Raw genomic sequence first — 12,048 nt, 5'->3', positions numbered from 1 at the left:
ATATTTTTGTACCTATAATAGGTCCCTAGATATCAATGTCATGAGCGACGCTGTTACTGACTTAGAATTACTATTTGAGCAAGACATTTGTTTAGAGGGATCTCAGGACTTTGAAGATGATAGAGACTGTGATTTATCTCCGAACTTGTTAAGAATGGTAGAACAAGAGGAAGAGGAAATTTCACCTCATAAAGAAGCAGTGGACACGGTGACTCTAGAAGAGGGGAAAGTTGTAAAAATTGGAACATGTATAACTGAGGAAACAAGGTGAGACCTTGTTGGGTTGCTTCAGGAATTCAAAGATATTTTTGCATGGTCATACCAGGATATGCCTGGCTTAAGCACTGATATTGTAGTACAACGCCTTCCCATAAGAGAAGATTGCAAGCCAGTACAGCAGAAACTTCGAAGAATGATGCCAGATATTGTTTTAAAGATAAAGGAGGAAGTCAAAAAGCAATTTGATGCGGGATTCCTTTAGGTGATCAAGTACTCAGAATGGGTAGCCCATGTTGTGCCTGTTCCCAAGAAAGATGGCAAGGTGCGAATGTGTGTAGATTATAGAGATCTAAATAAGGCTAGCCCAAAGGACAAGTTCCTCTTGCCTCATATTGATACGCTAGTAGATAATACGGCTGGTTACTCGTTGTTTTCCTTCATGGATGGCTTCTCGGGGTATAATCAAATAAAGATGCATCCTAATGATATGGGAAAGACTACCTTTATAACCTTGTGGGGCACGTTTTGTTACAAGGTGATGCCATTTGGATTGAAGAATGCTGGAGCGACATATCAAAGGGCCATGGTGACTTTATTTCATGATATGATGCACAAGGAAATTGAGGTTTATGTTGATGATATGATAGCCAAATCTCGAACGGAAAAGGAATACATTCAAGTGTTGGGAAAGTTGTTTATGAGATTAAGAAAATTTCAGCTGAAGCTTAATCCAACCAAGTGTACCTTTGGGGCTAGATCCAGAAAGCTATTGGGCTTTATAGTCAGCGAGAAAGGAATTGAGATTGATTCAAACAAAGTCCAGGCTATACAAGAGTTGTCTCCACCGCGCACCCAAAAAGAGGTTCGAGGTTTCCTAGGAAGACTAAATTACATTGCTCGGTTTATTTTTCAATTAACAGAGAAATGCAACCCTATATTTCGTCTTCTTAAAAAGCATAACCTAGGAGAGTGGGATGATGAATGCTAGAGAGCTTTTGATAAAGTTAAAAAATATTTGTTGAGTCCTCCAGTATTATCACCCCCAAGTTCAGACAGGCTGTTGATATTTTATTTGACCGTGTTTGGTAATTCTATGGGATGTGTGCTTGGTTAACATGATGAATCAGGAAGAAAGGAAAGGTCGATATATTACCTCAGTAAAAAATTCACTGAGTGTGAATTGAGATATTCGCCAATCGAAAAATTGTGTTGCGCTATGGTTTGGACAGCACGAAGGTTGAGGCAATACATGTTGCACCACACAACTTAGCTAATCTCAAAGTTGGATCCTCTAAATTATATGATGGAGTCAAATGCCTTTAATGGAAGGATGGCTAGGTGGCAAATTTTGCTTTTTGAATTTGACATAATCTACGTAAGTCAAAAAGCCGTGAAAGGGAGCACAATAGCAGATTTTCTGGCTAGTCAAGCTTTAGAAGATTATGAGCTCTTGAATTTTGATTTCCCCAATAAGGAGATAGTGTATGTGGCAGCTATTGAAGAGGGCATTACAAAAGAAAACTATTGGAAATTGAATTTTGATGGAGCCTCAAACGCTGTGGGTAATGGAATTGGAGCGGTCTTGGTATCCCCAGGAGGAGATCATTTTCCATTCACATGTAAATTGGATTTTGATTGCACAAATAATATGGCAAAGTATGAATCATGTATCATGGGGCTTCAAACAACTATAGAATGAAAGATCAAGTTGTTGGAGGTATATGGAGATTCTGTGTTGGTAATTTACCAACTTCGTGGTGAATAGGAGACAAGAGATTCCAAATTAATCAATTACAGGAGGCTGGTGTTGGGGTTAGTTGAAGAGTTTGATGATATTACCTTCAATTATCTCCCGCGTGATGAAAATCAAATGGTAGATACTTTGGCTACTTTGGATTCCATGATCAAAGTGAGCAGACAAGAAGATGTGAAACCCATTCAGATGAGTGTTTGTGAGGCCCCGTCTTATTGTTATAATATAGAGGAAGAGGAGAGAGATGATCATCCTTGGTATCAGGATATATTGCGATATGTAAGAAATCGTGAATATCCAGATCAAGCAACAGAGAATGACAAAAGGACGTTGAGAAGGCTAGCCTATGATTATGTCTTAAATGACAAAAGGACGTTGAGAAGGCTAGTCTATGATTATGTCTTAAATGGTGAGATCTTGTACAAAAGAAGAAAGGATCAAGTACTTTTGAGATGTGTGGATGCTGTGGAGGCCAAGAAAATCTTGGAAGAGGTTCACGAAGGCGCTTGTGGAACACACGCTAATGGGTTCACAATGGCCAGACAAATTATGAGGTTTGGATATTATTGGTCGACTATGAAAGGAGACTGCATCAATTATGCCAAGAAATGTTACAAATGTCAAATTTATGGTGATAAGACTCACATACCTCTCTCGCCTTTGCATGTTATGACTTTCCTATGGCCGTTTTCTTTGTGGGGCATGGATGTCATAGGGCCAATTTCACGAAAGGCTTCAAATGGGCATCGTTTCATCTTTGTGGTCATTGCTTATTTTACCAAGTGGGTGGAAGCTGCCTTGTATGCCAATGTAACTAAATCGGCAGTCAGCAGATTTTTAAAGAGGGAAATTATGTCGGTATAGAATGCCTGAGAGGATCATATCTGATAATGCATTAAATTTGAACAATGACACAATAGCAGAGGTCTGCAGCCAGTTTAAGATCAGACATCATAATTCATCACCATATCGCCCAAAGATGAATGGGCAGTGTAAGCAGCCAATAAAAATATCAAGAAGATTGTGGGGAAATTGATTGAAACTTACAGAGATTGGCATAAGAAGTTGCCATTTGCCCTCTATGCTTATCGAACATCCATCAGAACTTCTACTGGGCCAACGCCTTTCTCATTGGTTTATGGAATGGAAGCAGTTCTACCCATTGAGGTGGAGATACCTTCTTTTTGAGTTTTTTCGGAATTGAAGTTAGATGAAGCAAGATGGATACAATCTCGATATGATCAGTTGAATTTGATTGAGGAAAAGAGGCTAAGGGCTATCCAGCACGGTCATATGTATCAAAAAAGAATGATGAGAGCTTATGGTAAAAAGGTTCACCCAAGAGAATTTCATGAAGGCGATTTGGTTCTGAAAAAAGATTCTTCCTATACAAAAAGATTTTGGAGGAAAATGGATGCCAAATTGGGAGGGGCCTTATGTGGTGAAGAAATCTTTCTCCGGAGGACCATTAATCCTAGCTGAAATGGATGGAAAAAACTTGTCTAATCCAGTAAACTCAGATTCAGTCAAAAAGTATTACACTTAATGAGGGGAAGAAGCAAAAGTGAAAACCCGCAAATGGTACTTTGAGATTTTCTTAAAAAAAAAGGGGCCAAAGTGAAAACCCGCAAAGGGTGCTTTGAGACTCATTAAAAATGAAAAAAGAAAAAGAAAAAGAGAAAAGGAGAGGCTAAGGTGAAAATCCGCAAAGGGTGCCTTGAGATCAAAGGGGATTTGAGTTGAAAACCCAAAAAGGGCGGCTCAAATGATTGATTCAAAGTGGGAAGGCGGTGATCTTGCTATACCTGAATTAACAAGGAAAGGGGTATGTTGCATTTTGGGTTTGACAGAGTACTTCTGATCTTCTAAACACATGCCAAGTTTGAATTGGTCTTCAAGAAGTTTGTACGAAGAAGCTCGGTTTGTGATATCAGGGGTACCTAGTCTTCATTTTATTTCCAATAAGTTGGCTATCTTTGAATTAGTTTTTCTTTTTCAAGATATACATTCCTAAATTAATGGCCATTTTTGTTTTTTTGATGATTTATTTACTTTGAGCTCAAAATTCAACTCCATTCTTATCCCTTATTTGATTGCAAACATATTGCATTGAAATAATGATGAATGAACTAGTAATGTTTTCACAATAGAGGTTTCACATATTACTTAAGAAGTTTCTAGATAATACAGGAACCTGAAACAATACTATTGTTTAGAATGCACCAAGGTTCAAGGACATACTGGAATAAATCGCCTCTTGGATTTTTGTCCAAATGATGATTGAGCAAAAGGACAAGATATGGCGTTGGTGATACAATTGAGGAAAAAAGATCAGTATAAAAATGAATTATTCTCAAGAAAGGGGAAATGATATTCTGTATCCATGCAAATATAAAAAATATACATTTGGCTATAACACCTGAGGAGTGAGGTAGCATATTGAACAGAGAAGATTCAACTATGAGTTGCAATGTTTTTGTCTCAAAAAGAATAAGTGGAAGGGATGTTGGAATGACAGTAGGGCAAGCTTGTTGAGCAGAATATGATTGTTTCTTTGGATACTCTATAGAGATAATGGTTGAGCAAATACGTCAGTGACAGCATATTAATGAACAACGAGTGATGATACCTTAAAATTTTAAAATATCATTCATAACACATTTAGTTAGGAGTATTGGATTCATTTCAATCATAGCATCCTAATTACTTGGCATAAACATGCGCATATAAAATGAGAGTCTACAATACACGTTCCCTTAGGGCACAGTGTAGTGACATTGATAAAGTCAAATTTTATCTCCCTAAAGTTGTAGTGGAGCAGATCGAAGATGGTGAATCTTATCTCCATGTATCGGCAATGGAACAGATTTTACTGCCAGCCTTATCTCTCTGAGGTAGCAAGAGAGTAGGTTGAAGAATGAGTCTTATCTTCCTGAGGTAGCAAGGAAGCAGACTGAAGATTGAAGATCTTATCTCCCTGAAGTTGCACCGGAGCAGATCGAAGATGGAGAATCTTATCTCCATGTATCGGAAATGGAGCAGATTTAAGCCACTAGCCTTATCTCTCTGAGGTAGCAAGAGAGTAGGTTAAATAATGAGTCTTATCTTCTTGAGGTAGTAAGGAAGCAGACTGAAGTTTGAAGGTCTTATTCCCCTAAGCAGTAGTGGAACAGACCAAAGATGGTGAATCTTATCTTCATATATCGGCAATAGAGCAGATTTTAGCCACCAGCCTTATCTCTCTGAGGTAGAAAGTTGAAGATGAGTCTTATCTTCCTAAGGTAGAAAGGAAGCAGACTGAAGATCTTATTTCCCTGAAGTTGTAGCGCAGCGGATCAAAGATGGCGAATCTTATCACCATGTATAGGCAATGGAGCAGATTTAAGCCACCAGCCTTATCTCTCTGAGGTAGCAAGAGAGCAGGATGAAGAATTATCTTCCTGAGGAAGCAAGGAAGCAAACTGAAAATTAAAGATTTCATCTCCCTAAGCAGTAATGGAGCAGATTGAAAAAGACAGATCAAAGTTGACGATTTTTAGTGGAGTATATCCCTGAAGACGGTGAGGCTGATCGAGATTACTTGAAGAAGAAGAGGGTCAAGGGGCACAAAATATAGCAAAAACAAGCAAAATTGGCCTTATTTGAAGTATTTGCTCTATTCTTGTTACACGACAATGAGCAAAGCGGGGCAGCTGTAATTTGCCCAATTTGCCCAGCCCCATAAAAAAAACCAAAACCAAAATAAAAGTAAAAAAACCAAAAACAGTAAAAGTCCACTGATAAAAAAAGTCCATTTACAACTTATTTAATCCAAAAATAATGGCCCAAATATTAAATTTAATAAACCTACACCAAGACCCTAACCCAAAATCCCATTACACCCAAACCTTTTAATCTAACCCAATTCGTAAATGGCCCAAATAAGTCCAACACTGTGAAAGCACTAGAAACCCTAGAAGTTTCTAGAGTACACCAACGCTGCAATCAGCCTTGGGCTTTTACAAATGGTTTCTCACGTACGACCTTGTCGCGTCAATAGCCTTCTGCTCCGTACGCACTCCCCGTACAATGGAACCTGCGAGAAGAAGCAAGTAACAATAGCCACAGCAAATAAAACAGAAAATAGTAAGGAAAATCAGATTTTTCTTTTATTATTTTTACCTATATTCGGCTATAAAAAGAGCCGATTTCATTTTTGTAAAGGACTTACGCATACGCACGCACATAGAATACAAAGAAAGTTATTAAAATCCTTAAAGGTGATTCTTTACTCAAGTTTCTTTTCTGCCGATTATTTCTTTGTTGGTCATTCGTTTAGCATTTAAAAAACCAAAAGGAAGAAGGAAATAAGACTTAACCTTGAAAGTACGCCATGAAACTTCTTCTTCTTCATTGAAATCGAAGTATAGAAGGGGTCTTAAGGCTGAAAATAACTTTGAGGCTCGGACGGGCTGGTCGTCGTTCATGGTGGCAGATCGGCTCTTAGAGGAATGTTAGGTTTCGGTTGAAAGGATTAAAATGGGGAGGCTAGTTGAATAAAGGCATTGTTTGGCCTTTATAAGGAAGCAAAAACGACGCCGTATAAACCAATTCCAATGGTTTAAAAATGACGTCGTTTGGAACTCGATGACCCGACCCGATCCGGTTCTTTGCCCTTGGGATCCGCGTGATTCTGCGGAAAGGGGATATTTGCGCGATAGATCCTTCCCTTCGCGCAAGCATTCAATTGTGTCTTATTTGTTTTACTTTTTTTTTAAATTTGGCTATTTAATTTGCGTATTTGCATTTTAGTCCGCGGTGCAGCGTAGCGTTTTGGTCTCAGGGATATTTCCAATTCTAGTCCTCATACATTTGTGCGGATTACTTATTGATCCTATTTACGATTATTTTATTTGTAAATTATCTCTTTTATTTTGGGTTCAATTTTAATTTGGTCTTTCATTTCTATAATTTGCTGATTTAAAATGCGTTTAATATTTTTATATGTGTTAATCCATTTTAATGATTTTGTTTGTTTCATTTGTACAATTATTTTGAGGATTCTTTTATCTTATTATTTTTACATTTTGCACAATATTTCTTTAAATATTTATACATATTTATACGTACATTATTCTCATTGAGTTTTCAATTTATAATACCTATTATTTTAAAGTTCACAATATTCTTATGTATGTGTTGAGCTATCTTAATAACCTTAATTTGTTTTAAAATTATCCTTTTAAAATTCTTTTTACATTAAATTATTCTAACACTTTATTATAGCGTTTTGTTTAAATATTTTTTTATATATTGATACATATATTATTTTAATAAAATTTCTATTTAAAATACTCCTTGCTTTATGATTCACTTAATTTTTTTTATGTATATATGAAACTATCTTAGGAACTTCATTTTTGTATTTATAAAAATTATTATTTTGGAATGTTTCTTTATATTATATTATTCTAATATTTTATATAGTATTTCATTTAAATGTTATTATGTATAATGGTACGTATATAATTTATAGACTAACTTAATTTTATATGCATTATTAATTTCATTCTATTTTTACAAATAATTATTCTTAAATGTATATATATATGATGTGTAAATCTATTATGTGTATAGTTTATTTCCTAAGATTATATTTCATTATATATTTTTACTAACTTTTCATATTTTATACACAATTTAAATTCTCCTTTATTGTATGCAAATTATCCATTTTAAACCAATATTCTTTAACACTTTTTATATTATTTGATTTGAAAATATTCATTTTATAATACATATTTTAATAAACACGAATATATCTCTAGTTTGTTTTTACAATAGTTTCAAATTCATCACATCAATTCATATATTATATGTTCATCATTATTTAAAATTTGCCTTATACCACATTTTTTTTTATTTTTTTCATTTTGTTATGTATATTTTGCATTGGTTGTATTATATTAGACTAGACATCGTTGTTGTACTATTTCTTTCATTTTTATTGTTATCTCAATTGTTCCCCATACATGCTAAGAAGGATGGTTTCATTTTGATTAGATTAGCTATATTCAGTTATTTGATTTATTCAGTTAAGTAAGGTTATGTTATCTTCGTTCACCAATTATTGTATGTTATGCATGTACATTATCCCATGCTAATTATTTTTCTTTTAGTTTACAAAATGTTGCTTTATAATTCCCAAATCTTTAAAATCAACCATTCCATTGAATTTTAAATAAAATTAATATGTTCTGAGTTTACAAAACTTTTTAAAAAAATCCTAAAATAAGGCAATGTTCAGTATTTAGAAATTCAAGAAATCGTGCCCTACTGTGCTGGGTTTCGATTTTTCGTTGGACAAAATATTTGGACACCCTTTTGTAACTTTTGATTTAAGAGCTTTTGGAAGTCAAAACTCGATTGTGTTCTTAAAGGTATAAAGGATCATGTTATATCGTGCTGGATGTGATGCTTTATACCTTTGAAACGAGAAGGTTTTAACGACCAGCTTAAACCACTCAAATGTTTTAAAAGGAACCATGTTTTAAATTTTTGAAAAAACCTAGACATAAAGACAACAATTAATCAATCTGGTACTAGTTTTTGGACGTAGTGAGGGTGATAACCCTTCCTCATACGTAACCGGCTCTCGAACCCATTTTTTTAATTTACATGGACCAAAATTGATTTAAATGAAACAAAATGTTTTTACTAGGTGATCCAATCACACCTAAACAAAAAGATTTTTGGCGAATCCATATTTGGTTTTAAAAAGTCGATTTACGTTTTTTCCGAATAAAAAAATGGTTTCGGTAATCTCCAACATCAGCCATAGGGTTCTTTCCTTTTTCTAGCCCGCCGGTCTGTAGTTGTGTTAATTGGTTCATCATATTCCTCATCTGATCCCTCATATCTTGCTGGATTTTGACCAATTGTTCTTGAATATGTGTTTGCAGTCGCTTTTGCATTTCTTTTTGGAGCTATTCTAGCATTTTCAATCTTTGATCCATAACTTTTCTCTTGGCGCTAGTACCGTAACGATGTTTAGTTGGTGGATTTTGTTGGTTTCCCGATTAAATCTGTAATAGTTTTTAACTAATTAGGGGTCTTATATGAAATCTAATGCATATGATGCGATGCAATGCAAATGCATGGGATGAATACAAACAGAGGCGTCGATTCTGTTTAAATTCTGTTAGAACAACTTTACTAGAAGACAAATATCTTTACATAAAATGGATACATATACGGCCTTGCCCGTATACTCCAAGCGAAGACATCGATCTTTTTCTTCATATCCAGATGTTAAGATAAAATCTTACGAACCTTTCAAAAGATGTCTCTATTATCTTCTTTTTGCTTGATTCGGGCAACGATTCATTGCTTCCTCATCCTCGTGATGCTTGTTAGCTTCTTTAAGTAAGTCGGGACGTTGGCGGCTCCCGAATAATCTTTGTTGGCTTGAATCCTGAAGCATAGTCATGTACTTCTTCGCAGACTCTCACCCTCCTCTCATTGTGTTTACTCGGACCATATTCGGATGGCCGTATTGTATTCCACTTTATTAAGAAATTCATTTTCCATGATAAGCTCTCTATTTAGTAATTGAACGTGAATCCAAACCTATTTTCTATGATGAAAATGCAATGCAATCATAGTCAAAACGAACAAAACAAGTCAGTATACAAAACTAGAATTCAAAGTAAGCAAGGAATAATAAAGCGCCTATTCAGATAACTTCTAATGGTTCAACGTGGCTTTACCTAGGGCGGACCCTTGCGGCTCATTATATGTGGTTCGGTTCTAAAGGAATGGTACCTGAACCAGCAGATTCCTCGATCCTCACCCATTATAGACTCATATGGACTGAGTTTAGTTCAGGGGAATACATTTCACTATGGCTACACGGAGATGAAAATCTCAAGAAGACATAGGTACGGATGTATCCCGAAAGCGATCCACTATCCTACATGGAGGTGAGGACCTCAAGAAGGACTAGCTTCTCACTCTTACTTAAAAGGGTGATCGAGCGGTTATGCAATGCAATATGCAAAAACATCTAAAGACTCGAACCAATAAAGCAAATATATTACGATCAAGATTACAAAAAAAGGATGGATGAAATGCGATGAAAGGATCGTATTTTAAATTGATTTATCAATTTTTGACCAATAAGATAAGAATGAATCAAATCACTGCTTGACTCTCTTATTTGTCCCCAGTGGAGTCGCCAAGCTGTCAAAACCTTTTTTTTTAAAAGGGGTTGACTTATTTTAAAATGAAAACGAACAGGAGAGTCGCCACCAATCCTTTTTGATGAGGTGGGGTCGGGTCACCTGGAAAAATGATTGTTTGTAATAAATGGTTCGATTTATTAAAACAAAGATTTTGGTCCATGAAATTTAGAAAGACGGTTTTGGGAGTCGGTTACGTACAAGGAAGGATTAGCACCCTCGAAACGCCCAAAATTGGTACCTAGTTGATTAATTAATGTCTTAGTGTCGAAATTCGAAAATTTGAAGAGATTTTAAAATACGATCCTTTGTTTAAAATATTATTTAATTGAAGATTTTGAGAAAATGACATATTTTATGTTAATCGAGAAAAAGAATTACATCCCGTAAGTTAGGACACAATGTCTTAAATTCCCGATATGCGAATAAACGCCGAAAAATTTATTTTAAAAGGTGTTCGACTATCTCGATTTTAGAAAGAAAAATCATATTTCGTGAGTTAGAACACAACCTTCTCTTAATTCCCGAGATTACGATAATAATAAAAAATGCTCGTTTATTTATATTTGTCGAGAAAATTGAAACCCCGTAAGTTAGGGTACGACTTTTCAAAATAAAAATGTGGAATATTGCTTTTTTTAAAATAAAAATTTTAATGCTATAAAGATTAATGTAACACGAATTGATAGTGAAATAAATTTCGACATCAATATGCATAATAGAATAACAATAAATGCATAAAATTGATGATAATGCGTGCAAAAATAAGATAAATGAACAAATACAAGCTAATTATAAAATAAAAAATAAGTAAAGAAAAAAGTAAAAATAATAAAAGTTCAAATAAAAAATGAAAGTAAGCAAATAAATAAAAGAAAAAATTAAATAAAACAAATTAAAAAAAATGGTAGTAAGTAAATAAATACAGTGTATATACATAGCTAAATTTAAATATTTTGAAAGTAAAGGAATGAAAAATAAACAAACAAGTATAAAAAATATGAAATTTAAGAGAAAAATGATAAACATAAAATAATAATAATAATACAAATAAGTATTATGTAAAACAAAATAATGATACAAAATAATAAAGAATTCAAAGCTTGAAATATATAAAGGTATAAATAAATTAATAACATTAAATTAATAAAAATAGCAAAATAACAAAAAAAAAGACTAAATTGAACCTTAAAACAAAAATTCGGGCAAACCTGAAATAAAAATAAAAAGAAAAGGACCAATTGCATGCGTGAATAACAAGGACGGACCAGAAAGGAAATTATTCCTCTCATCTAAAACGCGTAGTTGCAGGAGGGACTAAATGGAACGAAATAAATTAATGGACGAAAATTTTAAAAAATAAATATTTAATCACAAAATAATAAAAAAGCAGAAGGGCTAAAAGCACAATTAGCCATTCCGATTAAAAACACGTGGATCCTAGGCTGGAGCGGGTCGGGTTGGACAGGTCAAGGGCAAAACGAAGCCGTTTTGGCCTATGCACACTGACACCAAAACGACTTCGTTTTAAGTGTTTATAAAAGCTAAAAAAAATTATAAAAATTCATTTTAAACCTTCAATCCCCCAAAAAACTGAAAACTCTCTCATTCTCTCCCTCCCTTCCAAATATCCGGCCATGGCTTCGGCGCCGGACCACCATGGCGGCCATCGGTCGCTGGCGACGGCGCCGCCATCCACGTTGGCTGAAAAATCAAAAAATGCTATTGTTTTTGCTTTTTGACTCCCCGACCCCATTTTCACACCATCTATCATCGGAGATGGTTTCCTCGGCCACCCACGGCGGTCCAAACACAAGAAATGTGAGCTTTTTTCCTTTTTTATGTTATTTTCTAAAA

The 12,048-nt window shown here is 34.7% G+C and overlaps 1 protein-coding gene and 1 long non-coding RNA gene across 2 annotated transcripts; one reads left to right on the top strand and one right to left on the bottom strand.

The window, feature by feature from the left end:
• The first annotated feature begins 1,522 nt into the window (after positions 1–1,522).
• On the top strand, positions 1,523–3,008 carry LOC107957201 (uncharacterized). The gene is made up of 3 exons (XM_016892660.1): positions 1,523–1,804; positions 1,985–2,391; positions 2,837–3,008. The coding sequence occupies exons 1-3, from the start codon at positions 1,523–1,525 to the stop codon at positions 3,006–3,008; spliced, it is 861 nt and encodes a 286-aa protein (XP_016748149.1).
• A 2,744-nt stretch (positions 3,009–5,752) lies between these two features.
• On the bottom strand, positions 5,753–6,721 carry LOC121210872 (uncharacterized). The gene is made up of 2 exons (XR_005906140.1): positions 6,331–6,721; positions 5,753–6,047 (listed from the first exon to the last, which is right to left on the bottom strand). It is a non-coding gene; the product is annotated as an uncharacterized lncRNA (long non-coding RNA).
• Positions 6,722–12,048: the final 5,327 nt, after the last annotated feature.

Source organism: Gossypium hirsutum, chromosome A12 (assembly GCF_007990345.1).
Source record: "Gossypium hirsutum isolate 1008001.06 chromosome A12, Gossypium_hirsutum_v2.1, whole genome shotgun sequence".
Classification (NCBI taxonomy): domain Eukaryota; kingdom Viridiplantae; phylum Streptophyta; class Magnoliopsida; order Malvales; family Malvaceae; genus Gossypium; species Gossypium hirsutum.
Note: the sequence above shows the minus strand (reverse complement) of the source record. Positions and strands in the feature narration are given on the sequence as shown.